Here is a 27759-nt window from a genome sequence, read left to right on the forward strand (position 1 = left end):
AGTTTTTTTTTGAAAAGATCAATAAAATTGATAGACTGCTAGCAAGACTAATAAAGAAGAAAAGAGAGAAGAATCAAATAGATGCAATAAAAAATGATAAAGGGGTTATCACCACCGACCCCACAGAAATACAAACTACCATCAGAGAATACTATAAACACCTCTACGCAAATAAACTAGAAAATCTAGAAGAAATGGATAATTTCCTGGACACTTACACTCTCCCAAGACTAAACCAGGAAGAAGTTGAATCCCTGAATAGACCAATAGCAACCTCTGAAATTGAGGCCATAATTAATAGCCTACCAACCAAAAAAAAGTCTAGGACCAGATGGATTCACAGCTGAATTCTACCAGAGGTACAAAGAGGAGCTGGTACCATTCCTTCTGAAATTATTCCAATCAATAGAAAAAGAGGGAATCCTCCCTAACTCATTTTATGAGGCCAACATCATCCTGAATCCAAAGCCTGACAGAGACACAACAAAAAAAGAGAATTTTAGACCAATATCCCTGATGAACATCGATGCAAAAATCCTCAATAAAATACTGGCAAACCAGATCCAGCAGCACATCAAAAAGCTTATCCACCATGATCAAGTGGGCTTCATCCCTGGGATGCAAGGCTGGTTCAACATACACAAATCAATAAACATAATCCAGCAAACAAACAGAACCAAAGACAAAAACCACATGATTATCTCAATAGATGTAGAAAAGGCCTTTGACAAAATTCAACAGCCTTTCATGCAAAAAACTCTCAATAAATTCGGTATTGATGGAACGTATCTCAAAATAATAAGAGCTATTTATGACAAACCCACAGCCAATAACACACTGAATGGGCAAAAACTGGAAGCATTCCCTTTGAAAACTGGCACAAGACAGGGATGCCCTCTCTCACCACTCCTATTCAACATAGTGTTGGAAGTTCTGGCTAGGGCAATCAGGCAAGAGAAAGAAATCAAGGGTATTCAGTTAGGAAAAGAAGAAGTCAAATTGTCCCTGTTTGCAGATGACATGATTGTATATTTAGAAAACCCCATCCTCTCAGCCCAAAATCTCCTTAAGCTGATAAGCAACTTCAGCAAAGTCTCAGGATACAAAATTAATGTGCAAAAATCACAAACATTCTTATACACTAGTAATGGACAAACAGAGAGCCAAATCATGAATGAACTCCCATTCACAATTGCTTCAAAGAGAATAAAATATCTAGGAATCCAGCTTACAAGGGATGTAAAGGACCTCTTCAAGGAGAACTACAAACCACTGCTCAGTGAAATAAAAGAGGACACAAACAAATGGAAGAACATACCATGCTCATGGATAGAAAGAATCAATATCGTGAAAATGGCCATACTGCCCAAGGTAATTTATAGATTCAATGCCATCCCCATCAAGCTACCAATGACTTTCTTCACAGAATTGGAAAACACTGCTTTAAAGTTCATATGGAACCAAAAAAGAGCCCGCATCACCAAGACAATCCTAAGTCAAAAGAACAAAGCTGGAGGCATCACGCTACCTGACTTCAAACTATCCTACAAGGCTACAGTAACCACAACAGCATGGTACTGGTACCAAAACAGAGATATAGACCAATGGAACAGAACAGAGTCCTCAGAAATAATACCACACATCTACAGCCGTCTGATCTTTGACAAACCTGAGAGAAACAAGAAATGGGGAAAAGATTCCCTATTTAATAAATGGTGCTGGGAAAATTGGCTAGCCATAAGTAGAAAGCTGAAACTGGATCCTTTCCTTACTCCTTATACGAAAATTAATTCAAGATGGATTAGAGACTTAAATGTTAGACCTAATACCATAAAAATCCTAGAGGAAAACCTAGGTAGTACCATTCAGGACATAGGCATGGGCAAAGACTTCATGTCTAAAACACCAAAAGCAACGGCAGCAAAAGCCAAAATTGACAAATGGGATCTCATTAAACTAAAGAGCTTCTGCACAGCAAAAGAAACTACCATCAGAGTGAACAGGCAACCTACAGAATGGGAGAAAATTTTTGCAATCTACTCATCTGACAAAGGGCTAATATCCAGAACCTACAAAGAACTCAAACAAATTTACAAGAAAAAAACAAAAAACCCCATCAAAAAGTGGGCAAAGGATATGAACAGACATTTTTCAAAAGAAGACATGCATACAGCCAAGAGACACATGAAAAAATGCTCGTCATCACTGGCCATCAGAGGAATGCAAATCAAAACCACAATGAGATACCATTTCATACCAGTTAGAATGGCAATCATTAAAAAATCAGGAAACAACAGGTGCTGGAGAGGATGTGGAGAAATAGGAACACTTTTACACTGTTGGTGGGATTGTAAACTAGTTCAACCATTATGGAAAACAGTATGGCGATTCCTCAAGGATCTGGAACTAGATGTACCATATGACCCAGCCATCCCATTACTGGGTATATACCCAAAGGATTATAAATCATGCTGCTACAAAGACACATGCACACGTATGTTCACTGCGGCATTATTCACAATAGCAAAGACTTGGAATCAACCTAAATCTCCATCAGTGACAGACTGGATTAAGAAAATGTGGCACATATACACCATGGAATACTATGCAGCCATAAAAAAGGATGAGTTTGTGTCCTTTGTAGGGACATGGATGCAGTTGGAAACCATCATTCTCAGCAAACTATCGCAAGAACAGAAAACCAAACACCACATGTTCTCACTCGTAGGTGGGAACTGAACAATGAGATCACCTGGACTCGGGAAGGGGAACATCGCACACCAGGGCCTACGATGGGGATGGGGGAGGCGGGAGGGATTGCACTGGGAGTTATACCTGATGTAAATGATGAGTTGATGGGTGCAGCACACCAACATGGCACAAGTATACATATGTAACAAACCTGCACGTTGTGCATATATACCCTAGAACTTAAAGTATAAAAAAAAAATTAAAAAAAAGACTCATCTAAAAAGGTCCTAGATCTAATAAATGAATTCAGTAAAGTTTCAGATACAAAATCAACGTACATAAATCAGTAGCACTGCTATACACCAATAGCAATCAAGCTGAGAATCAAATCAAGAATTCAACCCCTTTTACAACAGCTGCAATAAAATAAAATAAAATTCTTAGGAATATACCTAACCCTAAGAGGTGAAAGATCTCTACAGGGAAAACGATGAAATACTGCTGAAGGAAATCAGAGATGACACAAACAAATGGAAACACATCCCATGTTCATGAATGGGTAGAATCAACATTGTAAAAATGACCATACTGCCAAAAGCGATCTATAAATTCAATGCAATTCTCATCAAAATACCACTAACACTCTTCACAGAACTAGAAAAAACAATCCTAAAATTCATATGTAACAAAAAAAGAGCCCACATAGCCAAAGCAAGACCAGGTAAAAAGAACAAATCTAGAGGCATCACATGACCCAATTTCAAACTACTACAAGCATAGTACTAGTATAAAAACAGGCACGTAGTACAATGGAATGGAATAGAGAACCCAGAAATAAAGCTAAATACTTACAGCCAACTGATCTTCGAGAAAGCAAACAAAAACATAAAGTGAGGAAAGGACACCCTATTCAACAAATGGTGCTGGAATAATTGGCAAGCCACATGTAGAATAATGAAACTGGATCCTCTACTCTCACCTTATACAAAAATCAACTCAAGATTGATCAAAGACTTAAATCTGAGACCTGAAACCTAAAAATTCTAGGAGATAACATCAGAAAAATTCTCCTAGATATTGGCCTAGGCAAAGAATTCATGAGCAAGTGCCCAAAAGCAAACGGAACAAAAACCAAGATAATTAAACTAAAAAGTGCCTACACAGCAAAAGCAATAATCCGTAAACAGACAACTCACAGTATGGAAGAAAATCTTCAGAATCTATATACCTGACAAAGGACTAATATCCAGAATCTACAAAGAACTCAAGCAAATCAGCAAGAAAAAAGCAATCAATCCCATCAAAAAGTGGGCTAAGGACATGAATAGACAATTCTCAAAAGAAGATATACAAATGGCCATAAGCACATGGAAAAATGCTAAAATAAAAATTACTAATTATCAGGGAAATGCAAATCAAAACCACAATGTGATATCACCTTACTCTTGCAAGAATGGCCATAATTTAAAAATCAAAAAGTAATAGATGTTGGCGTGGATGTGGTGAGAAGGAACAGTTTTACACTGCTGGTGGGAATGTAAACTAGTACAACCACTATGGAAAACACTATGAAGGTTCCTTAAATAATTAAAAGCAGAACTACTATTTGATCCAGCAATCCCACTACTGGATATCTGCCCAGAGGAAAAGAAGTCATGTTTATGAAAAAGACATCTAGGCACACATGTTTACAGCAGCACAATTCACAATCGCAAAAATATGGAACCAGCTTAAATGCCCATCAACCAAGTGGGTAAAGAAAATGTGGTATATATACCATGGAATACTACTCAGCCATAAAAAGGAATTAAATAATGGCATTCACATCAACCTGGATGAAGTTGGAGACCACTCTTCTAAGTGAAGTAACTCATGAATGGGAAAATCAAACACAGTATGTTCTCACAAGTGGTAGCTAAACTATGAAGACACAATGGCATAAGAATGACAGAATGGACTCTGGGGATTTGGGGAAATGGATGCGAGGAGGGTGAGGGAGAAAAAAAAAAGAATAGTAAGAGAAATTGAGAAGAAAAAATCAGCTGAGGATAGGAAAAAAAATTTAGGAGTTCTTAACTTGGGTTTATGAACTTGTGAAACTGTATGCAGTTTTGAGAATGCATATACACATTTTTCAAGATAGGAGGTCAACATTTTAATCAAAGTAAATAGTGACCCCACCCACCCCCCTCAAAAAGTATAAGAACTCTGAGGACAAGACTTAATACACTTATAGAAACAAAATGAGGCACATCAACATATCTAAAGAAAGAATATGTCCCCTTGAGGGGTGGAAGCTTTAAAAAAGAAGCTCTACTGGGAAAACTTTGGCCTTGGGTTTTAAAGAACTGCCCAAGTGAGTTGGCACTATGGCACAGGCCAGCAATATGTTGCTCAAGGAACAGGTGTGTCCCATACTGGAGATGGATCTTTGGATAATGATAGCTTGATTACCTTAGCCAATGAAGTGCTTCAGTGAACTCCCTTTGCTCTGATTCCATACCCATCAAGCTATCTTACTTAATAATTTGGCTTCCCAATTAAATCTGCCTGCAAGTACAGACTATGGTAATTATTGAAGAAAAGTAGTTGATACTCCTCATCATTCCATCTACATATAAGACATGTGTGTTTGGGGGAGAGGGTGTTTTTGACTGTGTGCAAGAGCATGCACTTGTGTGCATGCGCGCACACACACACATTAATGTTAGTCTATAAAACATTTTCCTAACTTGGCTTCCAGCATGTTACCACTTCCTACTTATCTTATACTTATCTGGATAATAGATCTTGTCTGGTTCTCATCATCCCAGCCACTTAATGTTGGAATGTTCACAGGCTTAGTACTGGAACCACCCCTCCCTTCTCACCCTCCCCTCCCATCCTTCCCCTCCACTCCTCTCTTCTCTTTCTAAACCTACTGCACAGATAATCATACCCTATCTCAAGGCTTTCAGCACAGTCTATACAGAGGACTCTCAAATGTACATCTCCATCTATATCTCTCCCCTAAGCTTTGGTCTCACATGTGTAACTGCCTACCTGACATTTCCACTTAGATGTTCACTAAGCATCTAAACTCAATTTGCCTAAAACTTAACTCCTGATAATCCCTGATCTTCCCTCCCAAAATCTTGTTACTGTTACATTATTTTCTATCTCAGTAAATTGCAAATTCATTCTTTCAGTTGCTCTGGCCAGAAACTTTGGAATCATCATTGACTCTTTTGTTTCTTTCATCTTCCATCTAATTAGTCAGAAAATCTTATTTGCTCTAGCTTTAAAATAAATATCCATGGCCGGGTGTGGTGGCTCATGCCTGTAATCCCAATGCTTTGGGAGGCCAAGGTGGGCAGATCACTTGAACTCAGGATTTCGAGACCAGCCTGACCAACACAGTGAAACCTCGTCTCTACTAAAAATACAAAAATTAGTCAGGCATGGCGCTCTCCTGTAGTCCCAGCTACTTGGGAGGCGGAGGCAGGAGAATCGCTTGAACCCAGGAGGTGGAGTTTGCAGTGAGCCGAGATAGCGCCACTGCACTCCAGCCTGGGTGACAGAGTGAGGCTCTGTCTCAAAAAATGGAATGAAATGAAATGACATGAAATAAAATACAAAAATAAAATAAATATCCAGAACCTGATCACGTCTCATGAAACCACCTTCACCACTCACCCTAGTCCAAGCCACCATCACCTTTTGCTTGAATCCTGTAGCCTCTTACCTGGTCTCCTCGCTTCTACTCTTGTTCCTCTATATTCTATTTTTAACATGATAACCAGAGTGAGACTTTAAAACTTACATCATATCACGCTATTCTCCCACACAAAACCTTCCCATGACTTCCCAATTTAATGCCAGAAAAAGTCAAAGTCTTTACAATTTATTCTAAGGTTCTATACAACTGACCTCCCCACGTCCACCCTCCTATTAGCCATCTGACTTCGTATATTATTACTATAATGAACAGCATAATGCAAACCACCCCAAGGTTAAGGTCCTGGCTCTTCACCCTTGTTAGCTGTGCGCATTCTGTTGCTTGTGTGGCAAGTTACTTAACATCTGTTTCACAGATCTTCATCTGTACCGTCTTATAGGGTTGATATAACGATTAAATGAGTTAATACTTGTGAAGTATTTAGAAAAGTATCCAACACATAGTAAGTGCTATATAGTATTTGTTACAGAAAATGCTCACTCTCCTGCAGCCATACTGGCCTCTATGCTGGTCTTCAAACATGACAGTTTAGCCCCCACCTCATGGCTTTTCCATTCTTCTTTCCTCTTCCTCGCATCCTCTTCCCTCAGATATCTACTTTGTACATGTTCTCACCACCTTCAGGTCTTCCATTAAAAGTCACCTTCTTGGAGGCCTCTGCTGACCACCCAATTTACAACTGTGGTACCCTTTGGCTACCTACCTCCTGATTCCTGCTTTGCTTTGTTTCATTCTCCATATCACTATTATCTAACATACTATATATCTTAATTACTTGTTGTCTGTCTCTCCTACTGGAATTTAAGATTTCTGTTTTTCACTGGTCTATCTCCAATACCTACCACATAATATGTATTCACTAAATACTTGTTGAATCAATACTATAAAATACTCACAACTTCATTACTCTCATGAATTAGAGATGAGGACAGAATTCACCAGGTGACATATTCAAATAATCCTCCACTGAACAGGGTCTTCTAATCATTCAGAAGACAATGGGTCCAAAAAGTTTTACATGACTACATAAACGAGAGAAGAGTAGATATTTACACTTATTCAGCCTCTGTTGTTATCTTTCCACCTCTTGAATATTCTTCTAAACTGATTAAAGGATTAGGAAGCTGGCTGTCTCTCTGCCTCAAATTCTATTCTCCAAGAGAATTCAATTGTCAGGTAGACTACCTATCCAATATACTAGCATTCAATACATTTGTTGCATCTCCTCAACCTCAATCCTTTATTCCCCTGTTATACCCTGGGCCTTGCCATTACACAGAATTTCTCCATTTTTGAAATCATAAATGTCAATATTCTACTCAGTCTGCAACCTTCTACCTTTTAACTCTTTCATTCTCTAATTCCCACTATATGTGCTCTTCAACCTTATTTAGAAATCACAGCCTTTGATTTTTCCATTTTTTGCTGATACAGCACTCCCTACCTGTCTTCTCTTCTTCCCTACCCAGCCTGGCCCCAAGGTCATCACTTGGACTATGTTCTCCCGAGCAACCTCAGCTCCCCTAGCCAAGACAAAAACTCCAATCGTGGATCAAGGGTAGAGAACTCATTCTTCACTTATACCCCTTACTAGCTGAGCAGTTTTGGGGGGGGGGAAAATCTCAAAATAATGCAGAATTTTGTTCCAAATCTAATTTGCAATTTCTAATTTCAATTAGGCTCTCAACCCTGCTTATAAAACCCTTTTTAAAAACCTGCATAATACCTACAGTGTGCCTAGCACTGTTCTACATAGTTACAAATATTAACTCATTGAATTCTCACACTCATGGTAACACTCTGAGGTAGATACTATTTGGATATTTTTCCCACAAATAGAGGATTTTTTATTTGCCACTATTATAAGTCTGAACTTCAAACAGATTCTTGGACTGGTGGTTCATATACATCAGTTCGTTCAACTTTAGCACCTGTCTTGTCCCCAGTGACTTTTCCAAAACTGCTACCTTCACCATGAAGCTCCATAAGTCTTCCCAATTCAAACTTCGGCTTCTTCAGCATTTTTACTTTTCTAACGAAGACATCATAGAGAGGATAAATAGATTGGCAAGCCTTTTCTATGTCTTTTCCATTACTGTCTGGAATCAATTATTGACCACTTATTTCAAGTCATTTGTCTGTATCTCTCAGGTCATGATTTCCATCATCTTATTCCGGATTTGGAGGACCTGTTGGTGCTGAGCATAAGAGGTCTTCCATATCTGATTGTTGCATTTTTTAGTGAAACCAACACAGAACAAATGAAGCAAGTAAACATCAGTAGTCTTGACATCAATGTGAGCTTCAATCATTGTCTGCCATTTTTTGACCATGGAACACATTTTGTCACGGGTAAGATCCATGCCATGGACGTTAGGCAGTTTTTGCCCTGAACGTCTTCAGTAATTAGCTTGAATTTTCTAAATGCAACTTCATCATTCTGCAAATCAGTAAGACTCACTTAAAACACACAACCCTTGAAGCCATCAGATGCAATTTTGATTCCTTGGGTCCTGGTGACTAGCATCTTTCCAATATTTCTTATATTGAACATAGCAAGTGCTTTCACATCATACCAATCATTCTTAGAAAATGGATCAACCACTTTCTTCTTGGCTCCCTTTTTGCCGCCTTTTATTAGGCGCTTGTTCTTGCCAACTGCCATGGTGCTGCTCAGAGAGCCAAAAACTGAGGTATATACTATTATGGTCTGTTTTACAGATGAAAAAAAATTAAGGCACAGGAAAATCAAGTGACTTCACAAGGTCACACTGCCAGTAAGCAGTAGAGCTTACTAGCTCCAAATCCTGGCAGTCTAGCTCAAGCTTTTATCTCAATGTTCTTCTCCATGTTATAAACGAAAATGAGGTACAGAGAGGCTCAGTAACTTGCCCAAGGATACCCATTTATTGAATGGAAGAACTTTGGTTTGAATGCAAGGAGACCGATTGCAGAATCCATACACAAACCCACTAACATACACCATCACCTCAGGACTAAAGCCATCTGAGAGAATGATGCTCAGCAGTGTTTGGAGCTCCTTGATTTCCCACGCCATTCTCAGCAAACTTACCTAGACCCACACCTATCTCTACCTTTCTCCCACTCTCCTAGTGTTCAATCATTTGCTCTGGACAAATTTTTTCCCATTTCTTTCCATCTCTTTCCTGTATCGTCAATCTCTCCATCTTTACTTGCTCTAACAGTCATGTTCAAGTTTCTTTCATCCCAAAAGACCTTACCTTCAAGAAAATTTTTGGGAAGGCCATTCTTTGTAGCTTCCTTCACCTGCTCACTCCCTTCTCAATCAGGATCTTCAAACGAGCAATACTCACTTTCTCACGTTTTCTCTCATTGTAACTGAACTTCTTCACCAATAACTCTTCTAAAACTTTTGTTTGCTAATGTCTTTAGTGATAATACCAACTGTAAATTCTTTTTTTTTGAGATAGAGTCTTGCTCTGTTGCCCAGGCCGGAGTGCAGTGGTGCGATCTTGGCTCACTGCAACCTCCACCTCCTGGGTTCAAGCTATTCTCCTACCCCAGCTTCCTGAGAAGCTGGGATTATAGGCACCCACAACCACTGGCCTCTAATTTTTGTATTTTTTAGTAGAGATGGTGTTTCACTATGTTGGCCAGGCTTGTCTCAAACTCCTCAGGTGATCCACCCACCTCAGCCTCCCAAAGTGCTGGGATTATAGGTTAAATTCTAATGGATAATTTTTAGTCTTTATCTTATCATGTCACTATCTTGCTCTTCATTTCTTCTTCTTGACATTCTCTACCCCCTTGGAATCCTTAGATCTACACTCTAACGATTCTTCTGCCATCTCTGTCTCCCTTTTTTAATTCCTCAACTCTGGTTTCCTCCCCAGGGTTTGAACTGAGAGAAATTTTAAAAAGCTTGATTTAACATTCCCCGCCACCCACCCACTCCCATCCCCCCACCCCTGCAATGTACATGCTTTATTCTTAATGATCTCCCTGTAGAAAATGGAATTTAAATGGTATTCAGCTGACAGTAATCCCATCAGTGGTCATGGCTTTGTTACTCCTTTTTGAATAGCCACCCCTCTCATTCCCCATTCCTTCTAACTTGCGGTCAAAATGGAAACTGGCTGACCCTATATCCACATGGTTGGTCTAAAGGTAAGCATCTGACTTTCAAAAGACAGGTATAATGGAAGCCTGACCAAAATCCCTGCTAGCTAGATGGAAAAGACAGACAAGAGGGCAAGCTGTGTCTCTATTTTAGTCCTAGATATGTTAATGTATTTTCAATCAAAATTAAGGGAATGTGGTCTGCTAAAGAAGTTTTGTTCTATTTTAGAATGTGAGACACAGTGCAGGAGATGTCAGGTGAATGCTGAAACACTGAAATTTCAAAGACACTTTAAAGATTTATGGTTATAAAGTATAACTGGTTCTGGATTTTACAAGATGTCTGGCCACTGTAGTCACAGACTGCAAGAGAATGTTTGTGTCCTCCCAAAATTCATATGTTGGAACCTAATTCCCAATGTAATGGCATTAGGAGGTGGGGCTTTTGGGAGGTGATCAGCGCCCTCATAAAAAAGATCTCAGAGAATGAACCAGGAAGGAAGCCCTCACCAGACATGGAATGTTTCAGCACCTTGATCTTGGACTTCCTAGCCTCCAGAACTGTGACAAATAAATGTCTGTTGTTTATGATACACAGTCTATGGTATTTTGTTATAGCAGCCTGAATACAGTTAGACATAGATTTACCAGATAGATGCTGCAACCAAACCTGTCCTCTTGGCCAGGCAGAGTGGCTCACACCTGTAATCTCAACACTTTGGGAGGCTGAGGCAGGAGAACCATTTGAGCCCAGGAGCTTGTGATCAGACTGGACAGCATAGTGAGACCTTGCATTTAATAAAAAACAAAAAAAGTAGCTAAATGTGGTGGCCTGTGCCTGTAGTCCCAGCTACGCAGGAAGGTGAGTATCACAAAGAGGATCACTTGAGTCCAGGACATCAAGGCTGCAGTGAGCTCTAACTGCACCACCGCACTCCAGCCTGGGCAACAGAGCGATACTCTATCTCAAAAAAAAAAAAAAAAAAAAAAAAAGAATCCCATTCTCTCTAACAGATATGATATAGCACGATTTAAGGTTTTATTAAACATGTAATGACAATTTGGTAAGCAAGCATTGCAATAAAGCTTTCCTGACCAACTACTATAATATCACTGGCCACTTTAAAAGAAGAAAATATAAATTCTTTGCAAAACCTTGGTTATATAGATATAAAATCTGTTTGAACCACATTTCTCTGCATTTATCAAGGTGCAAAGAAAAATGAAGTTGCATTAGCTTACAAATGGCCTATCTACATCACGTAACGGTGCAGTGAGACCTAGGGCTGTTTTCTTGATCTATGCAGGGCATACCAAGATCTACAGAGCAAAAATGCTAGGCATGGTTTAACAGGTTGCTTAAACGGGGCTTAAGGTAGGTAAATGAGAAAAAAAAAAGAAAAGGCAATGTCAATACAATCAATGAGCTTTTTATTTGCTTTATAAGTAGAAGAAAGCATACTCTGGATTATAAAAGCAAATACCACATCAGTGGTTATATAGATAATATGGCACATTTATGAACTAGACAGTTCCTTGAGGCAAAACCATACTTAAAATCTTTTCATCTTAATCCTGAGTATGTCTACACTTTTCTATATACAAATGTAACAAACCTCAGTATAATATAAAGAGGTGGCAAACCCTAGTATAATTAGTGGTACCTGTGAAAAATACTATTAGGGCCAGAGTGGCAATAAAAGTCAGTTAAGCAAGAAGTTTGAAATTCATACCCTCTTAGAGAAAATTGTTGAAATAAATTTTCTCTAAATTTTCTCTAAATGATTAGTATGACCTTCCAATCATTTATAAACATGTGGATACTTGGGGCAATAAGATCACTTATTAACTGCAGCAAACATTACACATCTTTTGTAATTAAAAAAATAAAAATGCACACAAAAATGTATGGTTTAAGTTCAGCAGTCTCCTTGATGACAATGCCATGCACTGTCTCATGTGTTGTGTCATTGATTTTTTTTCATTGAATTCATTCACTCATTAAATACTTATTGAGCTCCTCCTGTAATAGGAGTTATTATGCCAAAGATTTAAGAATTAAATCTTTATTATTATAATAACTCATTTTCTCACACACATAGTTATCACAGCCAGGGCTCAACAGGAAGAATCTTCCTATCTTTCATGACTGGTGGTGGCCTCTAGAAACATACTGCCTGGTGAGGTCTGCCTGTTGAGTAGCAACCTATGCTGTACCTGTGGTATGGTGCACATTAAACTGTTTTCTGCTGAGGTATTCACAAAAGGTCCAAATGAAAAAGAGCATGCTCTTCCATCTATCTTAAAGCAAATGCCTATACACAAAGACAGAGTATAAACGATGTATTTTTTTTCTATAAGAAAGACAATGTCCTATAAAATTTCAAAATGGAAGCAATCATTTCCAGCTTCAGAACAAAGTTTTTAGAACCTATACATGAGATTTGTTTTGTTGCTGTTTGTTTTAAAACACTTCATTGTAGTATAATTGATACTGCAGAAAGCTGTACATATTTCTGTTTTGTTTTTAAAGAATGATAGAATACAGACAGATAAGGATAAGAAGAAAGGCCTTTCCAAGAAGAGGCAATGGCATTAATAAGGAAGTAAAAGGGAGTCGCTCTGAGGAAACTTGGAAATTTTGTGAACTCTAGGGCAAAGGATCTATGTAAGATAGCAATGGTCTAGAGAGGTATTTTGGATCTGGACTGTGCAAAGTTTTAAACGTTCTGTGGGAAGTCTGGACTTTATCAGAAACCCCCACAGGCTTCTCAGCAAGGGAACAACATAATTAGAACCCTGCTTTTGGGAGATTAACATAGTCAGACTGATTTTGGGGGGCGTTTTAGGGGGGGAAAGAATAGTATGGCAATGGGAAAAATCCTACTAAGAGTGATAAAAAGAGAAAGGTTGCTGGATAGAATTATATATTATTGAAGAAGTCATCATCAAGCAGGGAGGACCTACCAGGTGCTGTGCCGTAGCCAAGGAACTTTATATATGGTAGGATTTCAAATCTACATAAAATTCCTACAATGTGAGGAGTATTATTAACACGTTGCACATGAGACAACTTAGGTTTAGTGAGGTCAAAAAACTGCCTGGAATCACATTTAAAATGTGGTGGTGGAGCCAGGCCTGGCTGATCCAAATAGTCATGCATGATCTACTTTCCCACACTTCCTCTTAATGAAGAGCCAGTCAACTTAGTACAATGTTTGTGTGAATGTTTATCCCCGATGAACTTGGGTCTCTAATAAGTTATTGAGTCTGGATGTCTCATAGCTTAGTGGCATGGGAGTAGCTAGAAGGTTGCCAGCCATGGGAAAAGCCAAAGTTTGCCAGGTAACTAGTAGCCATAGTCGGGGGGCCAATCTGGCTCTCTCCCCCCAACTGGCAAGGGTTCCACACAGTCTGGTCCTTAACATCTCCCTTGGGACTCCAACTTCGCACTGCACACTCACCCTCAGCCCAAGAGGCCTCTTCTCTTTTCCAGCAAATTTATGAACTGGCTGCTCAGAACATTCTCCCCATGGGAGGACAGGAATCCAAATCTGGGATTTGAACAAACAGCTCCATTTTCCTTCACTTTTATATTCTCCTGCTTTCCAAAAGGGTCCAAAGTGACATGGTGAATAAAGAGTAGGCTTTATTCATATAATAAAGTTGACCACTCCATGCAAAGTCTCTGTTCATGAGGAGTATGACAAAAAGTTCATGAGAAGCTCTTTGTTTGATGTATAAAATGAATTCTGTTCAATATTGCTAATTTTAAAGCCTTATCATCATTCTAATATATTAATACACTCACCTTAATACTCTATAATTAATGAATTTTAGACCTCTTTAAGAACTCCTTCAAAGGACAATCTTTTAGAATCAAATTCTTCCTTGTCCCTTGCAGAAATGGCCCACAACACTATTTTCATATTCCCCACCTTTTCACTTTGTACTTCTGCTACTTCTTGAAGAAAGCACTCTAGCCATAAATCCCAACTAGACCCTAGATACTGGTCCCCTGGTCATCCATCAGCTTTAGCTCTCACCACCTCTCCTCTGCCTGCAGGGCTCTGTGCAGGTTGACCTTTTAGCTATAGACTGTGTATAAATATAACTTCCTACATGCACCTTGGGACTCATGTGTTAAAAGCTCTTATTTTATACAAGGTAATCCTAGTGGTAGTAGCCAAATAGAGACATGGAGATAAATTTACAAGACAGCTTTGCTTCTTTCTCATAATTCATTGAGCCAAACAAGACTGTAAGAATAGCAACAACAAAGGATGATTTATAATTTCTACTCTACATGTCACCATGGCAAGATATATAAGTGGCTTTCATAGAACAGATTTAAAAGTTACAAGGCAGTTATCAGCAAATTAACATGTGTACTTTGTTTCAGAATTTATCATCATTGTAGTTAGTGCACAGGGTTTGGAATCAGGCTAGCTGGGTTTACATTTTGGTTCCGGCACTTGCTAGCTATGTAACCTTAGGTTAGTTATCTAACCTCCCAAAATCACCATCTATAAAATGGGGCTAATAACACCTACCTCATTGAGTTATGAGGATTAAATGAGTTAATGAATGTCAAATACTTAAAACCATGCTTGGCACATAGTAAGCATCCAGTGAATGTTTGCTATTATCACCACCACCTCCATTACCATCATGTTTAGTAATAACTGAAATTATCACAATACTATCAGACCAGGGCCCAAAAATGAATTAAACATTAAATTAATTTTAGTACAAATAGGATAATAGTCGCTGAAGTAAAACTTGAAAGAACACGGATATTTACTTTATATTCATCATCATTGCAAAACTGGTTAAAAAACATGGGAAGGCACAATAAAAGTTTAATCAATGAGTAAAAATTTTTGATGGCTAAACAGAGGAACTTTGTATATTATACTCAAGAGTAAACGAGAATGTGAAGCATTCTGAAAACTACAAAATGCTGTATTAAAATAGGATATTATTAAAGAGAATAGATTCCACTTTAAAATATTTTACAAAGTAAGATGTTATTTTATTTTACACTTTCAACTACCTTACTGAAAAATCTACACCTATCATCTCAAGAAAATGGGATAAGAAGCAACCTAACCAAGGTTATTCAGGGATCCATCCTCAGTGAGTCACAGTCAGAACATGAAGATAAGAATGTGAAGAAGAAACTGACATTCTTGCATGCTGTTTGGTGCATCCGCAAAGAATGCAAAGGATGTAGAAGCGGCAGTTGTAAGAATATCCATGAATTAAAAATCAGATTGGCTTCACTCTGCTTTTTAGGAGGTAAAAGGGCAAAAAAAAAAAAAAAAACAAAGACAAAAACAAAAAACAGTTCTTTAGCCAACCAGAAGTCAGTTCAATTAGAACTTTCTCAATTAGAAATGGAGGAGTAGCTCTAGAAAAAAACAGAAGACTGTATGGCAAGAAAAAAAGAAAGCTACAGATGAATGTTGGTTAATGAGTAGAAACCTAACAGAACTCAGGTGATGGGTCAGTGCGAAGACCTATAAATGACCTTGCTATGCTCAGTAAGCAGAGAAGTTAAGGAAATCTGTGAAGCCTCTGAACTGGAGAAAAAAAGATAGGATATTGTTAAGAAATGGTAGAGAGAGAAAACTGTAAATGCCTGAGCAGAGTTAAATTAACTCAAGCTGGAGTCAGCATATCACCTCTGTACCTATAAATTATCTCTCGGCATCAAGGGTCTGACAGTGTGGCTGAGCAGCATTTACCCTAAAGGAGTGAATTTCTCTGTTGAAATTTAGGAGGAAGACTTAGGCCTCATAGTGTAATCTTCAGAAGAGAAAGTCTTGAACTCCTGAATGGTGGCAGTAGAATAGAGTCCAGAAAAGAACGAGAATAAGTGTTCTCTGTGAGGAGGCTAGAGGCTAGGTTAGTTACAACAGTGACAGAGTGAATCCAAAGCATTACCTTTGGGCACAAAGATCAGCATGTTAGGCAGAAGTTAAGCTGTAAAAAAGAAAGAAGGCAAGAAAAGGAAAGAAAGTTGTTTGACTGCTATTATCTCACGTACTCTCAGGTAGCTTAAGATCAATAGAATACTGTCTTTTAGTTATAAAATACATACACATCAAAGTAAATACTCTCAAACTCATTTACAGTGCAGCTCCTTAAAAATAATCCATCCATCATATGTGGTCCTGATCAACAAACTTACTTGGATATTTATGGAAGCTGCAGTATTTTTCAAACTACATCTTAAGAAATCCAAAATCGTGTGGCACTGTCTCAGGAGCCCATGGGTTGTGGAGTGGGGTGGGTAAGGGGGGGAGGGAAATCAAACAAGCAGGGCTAAAAATACTCCTCTGCTTCTTAAATCAGAAAAGCTTTGCTTTTATCTGTTTTATATAACAGGGATTCATGTAAGATTTCATTTGATAAAAGACTACTGGTAAAGTGGGAAAAGCATAGGCAAGACTAGCTTTGAACTGTGTTACTGCTATTTACTTACTCTGTGACTTGGGAAAATTACCTAAACTCTGAACCTTAGTTTCCTCTTTTATAAAATGGGAAGAATAATATTTACAAATTGTTGTATGAAGTAAATAAGACAAAGTATGTGTAACACATACCATGAGGCTTTAGCAAATAGCACGCACTAGCTGTTAGTTCCTTTTCTAAAAGACAAGGAATATAGAGATAGATAGATTAGAGAGAGAGAGAGAGAGAGAGAGGTAGACAGGCAGACAGACAGATGGATTTGGGGGGCTTTTTTGTTTGCTTTTCAGACAGGATCTTAACTGTGCAGTGGCACAATCACTGCTCACTGCAGCCTTCCTGGACTCAGGGGATTCTCTTACCTCAGTCTCCTGACTAGCTGGGACTACATGCATATGCCACTAAGCCTGGCTAATTTTTTGAATATTTTATAGAGACAAGTCTCACTATGTTGCCCAGGCTGGTCTCAAATTCCTAAGCTCAAGAAATACACCGGCTTCGGCCTCCCAAAGTGTTGGGATTACAGGCGTCAGCCACAGTGCTTGGCCAATAGATGTTTAAATAAATAAATAAATAAATGTGTATAAATATATTTATACAAAAATATATATATTTTTGTCTCTGTGTGTGTGCAGATATAGTTGCAGAAGATTCTGCAGACAACTCTTCTATAACTTGCAGTCATTCAAAAGATACACTGAGCAAGAATTTGGAGGTCAGCAGCATCACTCTCTTTAGCATTTCCAGGCCATGGCTGCCATACTATCTGCTAGCATAAATCCTTAGCATTCAGCTACAGTTCTTCCTTCGTCTATATTTTCAACAGTTACTATCAGTAGTTTTCATTAGCTGCTCAAAGCTATTTTGCAAAGAATTTAAATATTATTATCATTTATAATAAACTAGGTCAGTTCACAAAAGCAAGCAACCACAAGAACACTTTAAACAAACAGACTCACTGACTGAGATTAAAAGGAGCTTTAGAGTGGATCCATGCAACACCTTTATTTGCCACGAGAGATGAAGTAACCTCATCAAATTGTCAGAGTAATCAACTAGCAAAATTCCCAGATGGTTGTAGTAGCTCTTGAACACATACCATGCCGATTAGCTCATGTTGCATGTTGCATGAACAATACATGGCAGAGAAAAGCTAAAAGTCAGTGGAAACACTACCCCAATTTAATGTCATTAACAATGCAGAAACCTACAGTAACAAATACTAATTGCAAAATATGGAATGAAATGCCTACATTAAATCTTACCATCCTAATTCCACCATTGTGTGACATTGGGCAAGTTACTTAACTAAAGACTATTTCTTCACGTTTGAAATAAGGTGGCAATACCTGCCTCAAGGTCTTGTTATGAACAATATCTCTTCGCAGTATTCTTGCCAAAAATCCATAACCTCAGTCTAATCACAAAGAAAAATCAGATAAACCTAAACTGAGAGACATTCTACAAAATAACTGACCAGTTCTCTTCAAAAGTGCCAAGGTCATGAAAGAGAAAATGTATAGATTAGAAAACACATGAAAGCAAAATGCAATGTAGGATCCTGGATTTGATCTTGGACTAAGTAAAGGGACAGTGAAAATCTAGTGAAATTTGAACTAAGTCTGTAGCTAAATTACTATTTTTGTACCAACATTAATTTCTTGATTTTGATAACTGTATTATGATTATTCAAGACAAAGCTTGGTGAAGGGTACACAGAAATTCTCTGTACTAATTTTGCAACTCTGTAAATCTAAAATTATTTTTAAATTAAAAAAATTTAAGTCTTGTGAGAATTAAATACAGGGTCCAAAATTTTAAACCATGCTTTTTTTTTTTTTTTTTTTTTTTTTTTTTTTTTTGAGACGGAGTCTCACTCTGTCGCCCAGGCGGGAGTGCAGTGGCGCGATCTCGGCTCACTGCAAGCTCCGCCTCCCGGGTTCACGCCATTCTCCTGCCTCAGCCTCCCGAGTAGCTGGGACTACAGGCGCCCACAACCGCGCCCGGCTAATTTTTTGTATTTTTAGTAGAGACGGGGTTTCACCGTGGTCTCGATCTCCTGACCTTGTGATCCGCCCGCCTCGGCCTCCCAAAGTGCTGGGATTACAGGCGTGAGCCACCGCGCCCGGCCAAACCATGCTTTTTTTTAAGGCATAATTCTTCATCTAATGGCTATACTTGGCAATTGTTAACAGCAAGAACATTATGTGAATACTGGCCAAACCCAGGCTAGGCACTGCTAATAATGAAGCATGTTCAACTGCAATAAAATGTGGACACTTTATCATACTTCAACTGAATAACAAATATTTTTGCAAAAATCTAACCATCAGTATTTCACTCTTTGCACAACACCATCATGACTTAGTTCTTAAAGAAGTATGGATTCTGTGTTTGGCCAATGATGACAGGCTTAAATTTACCTAATACCATCAACATTTAAACAGAACATGTCAAGTCTTAATTCCTCTGACTCTATGACTACGCTCATCTTGTCAGATTTCAACAGTTTTCTGTCAGGCAACACCTGGCAAAATAAACTGTTTTCATATAAATTGTAGACATCCCATAATGAGTATGGAGTGATGTGCTGTTATTCCTGTTTCTCCCTAATTTTTATTTTCAACTTCAGTTTACATCTGGCCTTGAGAGATAAAAGCCTGCATCTGAGATAAGCAAAAATGCCCTATGTCAAGCTTTTCACCCAAGATTTTGTTTTAAAAAAGGAAAACACTAAAAACCATTAAAACAACCTAGGAATCACAATACTTTATTAGTTAGAGTTTCTAACATAGCACTGCTATGGCTCATTCACTTTTGCTTCACAACTCAGGGAGTAAGTGCACAGCCAAGGCCAATAAAAACTAACATGGCTATTTCTTGGTTTTTGATAGAACCATTCATATGATAAATATACATTTTTTCCCATTATACTAGTCTTGCAAAATAATCTTTGTTTTCTACAAAGGTTATGAGATATAATAAAAATGTCTAATGCATCTGGTTTAAGAATCCAGTGCCTCTTTCACATATTTCTGCATCTGTTCACAAAATCCCTTTGACTTCAAAGGAAGCTTTTCAAGAGAAAAAGAAGATACATACAGGAAAAGTGGCCATAAATTTTTAGTAGTCCTTTTCTAAGGCCATTTTAATAATGGCACTGTGGGACAAGTATCTTCCCCAGAAACCTAAAATATCACAAATGGTATTAATGACTAAAGATTTGTACAAAGATTTATGATTTCAAAACTTTTTTCTGGTTATAAAAAAGTGTGTCTTCAATTTAGACATGTGAAAAATATGGAATGCTGTAAAAGGAAACAAATAACTTTTAACTCACTATTTAGGAAGGCCAAAGCAAAATTTAAAAGTTAAAAAAGTTTGTTCCCTTCCAGTCTTTTTTTCTACGTATATGTTTATATAAACACTTATATATAAACATAACACTGTAATAACACTATGAACACAATTTTGTGTCTTAGTCTTTTGAAAGACCACATTAATTTTTCAAACCATCATTTTCAATGACTGAAATTATATGTAGATTTACACTTTAAAAAAATACTCCCACATTTAATTCTTATTCTACTCAAAGCTAAATTAAATGTTTAGAAACATTCATCTGTACTGGAAATTCTACATCTTGAAACAATCTAGATTAATAATTAACTTTAATAGCCCTATTCATAAATGCCACTGCAACAATAGTAGAGGTTTAAGAAATTTTTTCTTTAGCATTTATAATGACTTAGTGTCTTAAACTTCCCTGGGCAGTCTTTAGCAGGCTGTACTTTTTTTCTTTTTTTCTTTTTTCTCTTCGATTCTCTATTCTCAAGACATCTTCAATTCTTTAGTTTGGAATAAGGCTTAGCTACTTTGATAACACAGGTGTTAATGTGCTATTAATTATAAATAATCAGCTAATTCTGCTTCTGCAGAATCAAACCCTCAAATTGCAAGAAGAGGAATTCTTGATAAATTTATCTAATTTTTGATAAATTTATCTAATTGTCTTGCCTAGCATTGCTGCTGAAAATTAAAGTAACATTTGAATAGTTGTTTGTTGACAAGGAGCTTTCTGGTAATATATTAATACATTAGCTTATAAGAATTTTGAGAGGCTCACATCAATAAAAAAACGGAAGTTCAAAAAATTTATGACATGATTAGAAAAATAAGTTGAACTTAAATCTTGGTTTCCATAATTACTCTCATTGGCTTTGTTTTGGCTTCATAATCATGGAACTATAGATTTCCCAGAGCTTGAAGGAACATTAACATGTCAATCAGTCCAACTCTTCCTCCACTCAATATGAGAAAAAAAAGAAAAAAAAACGTCCCAAAGAGATTGACTCCTCACACAGCTATCAAGCGGCAGACCAAACCTTTGACCTCTAGGCTACCTTCCAGTCTAGCTCTCAACACAACAGTTACAATAGGTGTGACATCCTCACACCTACGCATTATAGCAATGAATATGCAAACGACGCCAGGAAATTACATTATCACGTTCTCTCTTTTCCCTCTAGTTCCCAGAAGCTATCTCCCGTAGACATCGTATGTCAAAGTGCTTGCCACTGAGACTGCACTTGGAAGACGTTTGGTAAAAGCCTGAATAACAGAAAGAGTATCCCTTCCCCCTGACTTTTTTGCTTTGAGGGTAAAATTCCAAATATTTAAGACAAATCCCAATAAGACCAGGCCGTGACATGGTCTCCATACGACGAGATTAATGGTAACGGCAGTGCTGTCAAGCGCAGGACAGGACGAACTGTGTGGCAGCTTGCGGTCACTCTTTCATCTGCTAGATACAGCAGTGCTGTGGAGTCACGAGAAGCAACCAGAATGGAAGAAGGACTGACACTTGCTCAAGTACCACACTGCCAATCTGCTGCCCGGACCTAAGCCGCCCAATGCCTAACAAGACTTCCCTAACCTCTCCGATAGCCCCTTAGCTTGTTGTTAGGGTAAGGAGGGTAAAAACAGTAATAGGACCACGATAAGAAGAGCAGTCTCTAAAACAACCGGTCTCTGAAAACATCACAGCTAGGGTAGCCTCACCGCGTTGCCCGGCAACAGCGGCGGCGCTCGGCTGCCAGAACTGGAGGCGGCCTCAAGACGTCAGGAAGCGGCGCGCTTTTTCCACCAAGGGACCTTTACGTCATCACGTATCCTTGCAACGTCACTACGCTCTGAGTAGGCCGGCAGTCATAGGCGAGTAGACCTTAGGCGAGAGAAGGCACGTACTTTCCCTAAGAAGCGGGAGGAGAGAAATAGAGGGCAGTGGGATGAGAAGAACCTCGCGCGTGGGAAGCCGTGGAGGGAAGGGCCGTCTTTGGTTACCTGGGGAGCGGGAGCAGCTGCGGATCCTTTATGAAGTGCCCGGATGAACCTCCAGCACCCACGCGCTTTCCGCATTGAGTGCAGCGCCATCTTGAGAAGGGCGGAGCCGTCTTGTTCGTAATGACGTCTGTTCAGAGAGCCAATCCCAGTCTCGCGACTCCTGCTTGCTGGGCGCGGCCCGGGCCTCCAGGCTCCGCGGCGCAGCCGCTATCAGGCGGAGTGCAGTTTTTACCGAGCAGGTGGGGACAGGAACGAGGTGGGGCTTTAGTGATTTTCCCTGGATTCCATGTGTGCATCAGCCTTCCTGGAAGGAGAATCTCTTTGGGGACTACTAGTAGCAGCGCTTTAGACTGGGAAGAAAGTCAAGTAGGCTGCCTTTCTCATCTTAGCTTTGTGAAGGCAACCTTAAAGTTTGTTTAGGAACTCCCAGTTCTTTTAGAGGGCAGTGTAAGTGGTCTTTTTAGACGTATGTGGCCTCATTTCCCCTTTTTTTTTTCTTTGAGACGAGGTCTCACTCTCGCCCAGGCTGAAGTGCAGTGGCGCGATCTCTGCTCACTGTAACCTCCGCCTCCCAGGCTCAAGCTGTTCTGCCTCAGCCTCCTGAGTAGCTGGGACCACAAGGGTGCGCCACCACGCCCGGCTAAGTTTTGTATTTTTGGTAGAGACAGGGTTTCACCATGTTGCCCAGGCCCTCTCAAACTCCTGAGCTCAAGCCAAGCCATCTGCCTCGGCCTCCCAAAGTGCTAGGATTACAGGCATGCACCACCGCACTGGGCATATGTGGCCTTATTTCATTCGTCCTGTGAACTTTGTTGAACCCTACCGTAATGTGCTAGGCACTGAAAGTACAGAGAAAGACATATCTTGCCTTCAAGATGTGTACAGTCTAATAGAGTATCGGATAAATAAATGATGTACACTTAATAGGTGTTAAAGAAGCAAACACCAAGTTTTGAGGAGGAGTGGTTAGGACTGGGGTGTTTCAACCTAATTAGGAAAGACTGCAGGAAGGTTATACCTGATGGAAGAAATTGTTTTGTTTGGGGTTATGATAAAATTTAATACAGTTCTCCTGCTTCTGTTAATTCACCTAAAAATCGCCCAGATTTACGAGTGTTTCAGTAAAAATATAACTGGAAGAAATTAATGAGGATTCCTTTATGTGTTTTGTTATAATTCAGCCAGCTACTGAAAATTACCAAGGAGAGGTAGGAGATAAGGAGCTGAAATCTACCAGGGTAAGACAAAACAGTAAATTAAAACCGTATAGTATAATCTTGTAGGTATACAAAGTACTGGTGAAGTTCAAGTATAATTGGTGTAATTTAGAAGTGAGCAGAAAAGTGAGCAGAAAAGGGATGAAGGCAAAAAAAAAAAAAAAAAAAAAAAACCCTAGGAAATCAAGTTACAGCCTTCAACAAAACTCATCAGTTTGGTTTTGGCTGTTAAATTTGAGGTGCTTGTAGTACTTCCAAAATGTGGTGCCCATTAAATAGATACATGGGTCTGAAGCTCAGAAGCGATATGAACTACAGAACAGATGGTACTTGAAACCAAGGAAATCCTTGAGACCACCAGATAGAGTTTGTGGAATGAAAGCAGCCAGATGATGGGAATAAAGGAGCCAAGAGGTGTTGTAGAACCCAAAGAATGTGGTATTACTAGAGACCTTGGAAACAAACCTTGCCAGGGGAAAGGGGATGTATGTTATCCCTTGTAAAATGCAGTTTAATAAATGCCCTACATGTTTTACTCATACATAGAGGAAAGCATTATAGTACAGTTTTTTACATATATTTTATTAATTAGATTATATGACCCTAGCAATTAGCAAGGTTAGATTTCTGACATCCTTAGCCATTTAGATAGCAAGATAAAACCTAGCAATAAGACTATGGTGCACCAAAAGCTGTCAAAGTGTATACCTACTTTATTTCTTCAAGAAGTAGTTCTTAGTCTTATCTGCAGACTCCCATGACCAATAATATTTTCGTGGGACGTATTTCCAAGACATAGTCCCACTAAAAAAGGTGGAACTTCAGACCACAAGTTTGATAACTTCAGTATCCTGATTTTTAAAATCAGAAATATTTGCTAATTTTTAGACTTTGTTAGAAGTAATAAATTGTGTTTTGCACCTTGGTGGTCACCTGGTAACTCTCAGGTGTCACTCAGTCAGCCTTGCTTCTTGGACAAGGACTATAGTTTATATTTCTAACATCTCCCCCAGCACCTAGAATAGTCTCTTGTGCAGAGTAGGCACCTCTTTTAAAAGTAAATTGGATTTGAACAAATTACACAGCTTATTGTCAGCGATTGATATGCTTTTAACCACTGGAAGGAAGTTAACAGAAAAGACACAGGATGTATTAAAAATGAACCAGTTCTGTCTACTTTTGTACTTTTTCACAGTAAGCGTTTTGGTGTTGGGGAAAGTATGACTACAAAGCTCACCATCTTCTAAGAGGAGGAATATATTCAGCTCAGTATATTTAACTTATTTTAATAAGTTTTTAATAATGGTAACCGTGACTCCTCTGGGAAAGATATATTATTCAATGTATGTTTAAAGAAAAAACCCGTAATACACTTTTGAAATGTTTTCATACAAAATGGTTAACATTTAAAAGTGTATATATATCATGGGCTGGGCATGGTGGCTCACACCTGTAATCCTAGCACTTTGGGAGGCCGGGGTGGGCAGATCTCTTGAGGTCAGGAGTTCCAGACCAGCCTGGCCAACATGGTGAAACCCCATCTCTACGAAAAATACAAAAATTATCCGGGCATGGTGGTGTGCGCCTGTAGTCCCAGCTACTCGGGAGGCTGAGACACGAGAGTTGCTTTAACCAGGGAGGCAGAGGTTTCAGGGAGGCCAGACTGAGCCACTGCATTCCACACTGGGCGACACAGCAAGACTGTCTCAGAGGAAAAAAAAAAAGAAAGAAAAGTGTGTATTATGCAGTTGGTTATATGGAAAATTCTCCTATGGAATACTTCTTTCTCCAACAGTGTTGTTTAAATGAAGCACCACTGTATTTAATGACAGTATTTTACCACTGCTATCATTTGAGTAAGCTAAAGAACTTTGGTAAAGTGAGATATAAATGTTGTATTGAGAGCAGACTTTAAACATACCTAAGATTAAAAACTTCTATAGTCCTATTCTTATAGCATGAACTATGTGTCTGCATATGTTCATGCTTACAATTTTGAACACTTGTTTAAATTTTGATTTCTCATCAACACTTTTACTTTATAGTAAGTTCTGGTAATTTTGTTCTCTCCTTAACATTCCCTGCAAATCCTCTCTTGCTAGAAACAACAGATTAAAACCAGACTGGCAGTTGGGAAATGGTTTCTATTGCAACCATGTGTGTCAGAAGAAAGGATTAGGTTTCCTTGTCCAAGAACATCAAGGGGAACCTCCACCTCTGCAGACACACCTCTATTCCTTAGTAATGGAGAGTTTATACCTAGTTAGATTTAAATGGGATAAGGGAAGAGTTTAAATCCATTCTTAGCTCAAGCAGTATAATCAGCCCTCAAGTCTCAAAGTATCCAATTTTGTTTCTCTAATTTAATTCTAAGTGTCAGGTTGGAATTAGATGCTGATCAAGGTGATGGAGATTTGCCCTCACATTTATTCACTTAAAGAAGAATTTTGCAGACTGCAAAGACTAGATGGCAGTTGTCTTCAAAACTTACTTAAAGCACAATTCATTCACCCCTGACCTTTCATTTATATTGAATATGTTTTTTCAAATATAGAAGAGATTCCATAATAAAAGCAAACAAACCTCTCTCTTCATAATTATGGGGTACAGTTCTCTGTACATGTTCTCTGACCATGCCATCTTATGCTGGACCTATTATAACGACCCAAATTAAAGTAAGGCAGATCCTGCTTTTGAGTGAGATAACTTCCAAGAGTCATTAAAGTATGTGGGAAGCTGTAATAATGATTATTCTTTTTTTACCTTTGGCTTAACTTTAGTTCCTCCTCTTATTTTATAACTGATGAAAACTGATCCACAGATACTAAGTACCTTGACCAAAATCACACAAGTAAAAGCAAGAATGAAAAGAACCTTCAGTCGGGTGCAGTGGCTCATGCCTGTAATCCCAGCACTTTGGGAGGGCGAGGTGTGCGGATCACCTGAGGTCAGGAGTTTGAGACCAGCCTGGCCAACATGGTGAAACCCCGTCTACTGAAAATACAAAAATTAGCCAGGTGTGGTGGCGGGTGCCTGTAATCGCTACTCAGGAGGCTGAGGCGAGAGAATCACTCGAAACTGGAAGGCAGCAGTTGCAGTGAGCCAAGATTGTGCCGCTGCACTCCAGCCTGGGCAACAAGGGCGAAACTCCATCTCAAAAAAAAAAAAAGAAGAACCTTCATCTCCAGATGAGTGTTCTACTTTGACACCATGGTAAAGCTGAAGAGGCTAAAGCTAGGGCCAGTCCAAATGGGGAAAGGTTCCACATAAAGCCACATCCTTGTGTTAGGCTTCAAAGTCAGAACAAGCAAGTATCCTATTTTTAAAGGCTGATACTCTCATCTCCACCCCTAATGTAAAAAGATGTTGTCTTTCCCTAGTAGTTTTTGGGAGAGAGCAAATTATAGCATCTTACTGTAAGGACAATAATCAGAAGCTCATCTTATCTTTGGGAAGGCTTAAAGGGTTTTTTAGGGAGCCATCATTATCACTTTATTTCTGGAAGAAAGAGCAAAATGCAAGAAGAGACTAAGTGATGTGAATAGCAAAATGGGATTTTTCTCAGAGTACTTTTTTCTTAAAATTAAGGGGCAAGGCCACACTCTGTATTGCCAGGTTCGACTTCTTGCCTTAAGGACAGTTTTCCACCCCACAACAGTGAAGATATTTTGATGAGAGTTAAGGTGGGGAAGGTGGGTAGAGAGTCAGAACAGATACAAGTGAATAACATGCATGAAAACTGACTCCGTTACATGTAGAGTTGTTAGTGTGCAGAACCAGGAGGAATACTGATTACATAGCAATGTTACAGGCCCCAGGATTCCTGTTTATATTTAATATTTTCTCTCCATACTCTTACAAATGGTCATTTCAACATTAGAGAACAGGTCTTTAAAAAAGGCAGAGAATTGCTCCCTTGTGTATGGATCTAGAATAGAGAATAATTTGGGAGAATTGTAAGACTATTTCAGTGTTCCTTATCCCCACTTTTCATCCTCAGTCTTAGGACGTGTATCCCATAGAGGAAATACAACTTTAAAATGAGCAAAATTAAACTTTTGAAAGTGTATTTTATTTTGTTGTCTCTCTTTGCATGGTGTATCTTTTCTACTTGGTGTGGCCCTAAAGACAAGATCCTTATACTATCTGTACACTTACTCTATTTTAAAATCACCATCCTTTGCTCCCAGCTACTTTATAACTTGGGGGAGC

The 27759-nt window shown here is 38.8% G+C and overlaps 1 protein-coding gene and 1 pseudogene across 4 annotated transcripts in view; both read right to left on the minus strand.

Annotated features, from left to right (window-relative positions):
- The window catches only part of WARS2 (tryptophanyl tRNA synthetase 2, mitochondrial), a 290547-nt gene that overhangs the window by 97082 nt on the left and 165706 nt on the right, over window positions 1-27759 (minus strand). For 3 of the 4 annotated variants that reach the window (XM_050748810.1, XM_050748775.1, XM_050748815.1), the window contains exon 1: window positions 22331-22440. The exons of the other annotated variant lie outside the window; for it this stretch is intronic. In XM_050748810.1, the coding sequence (XP_050604767.1) occupies window positions 22331-22420 (90 nt within the window). In that variant the 5' untranslated portion in view covers window positions 22421-22440. Of the gene's footprint in view, window positions 1-22330; window positions 22441-27759 lie in introns of those variants that run through there. 4 annotated transcript variants of the gene reach the window in all.
- Window positions 5535-10323, minus strand: LOC126931129 (40S ribosomal protein S3a-like; annotated as a pseudogene).

Source organism: Macaca thibetana, chromosome 1, assembly GCF_024542745.1.
Source record: "Macaca thibetana thibetana isolate TM-01 chromosome 1, ASM2454274v1, whole genome shotgun sequence".
In the NCBI taxonomy this organism is placed as follows: Eukaryota; Metazoa; Chordata; class Mammalia; order Primates; family Cercopithecidae; genus Macaca; species Macaca thibetana.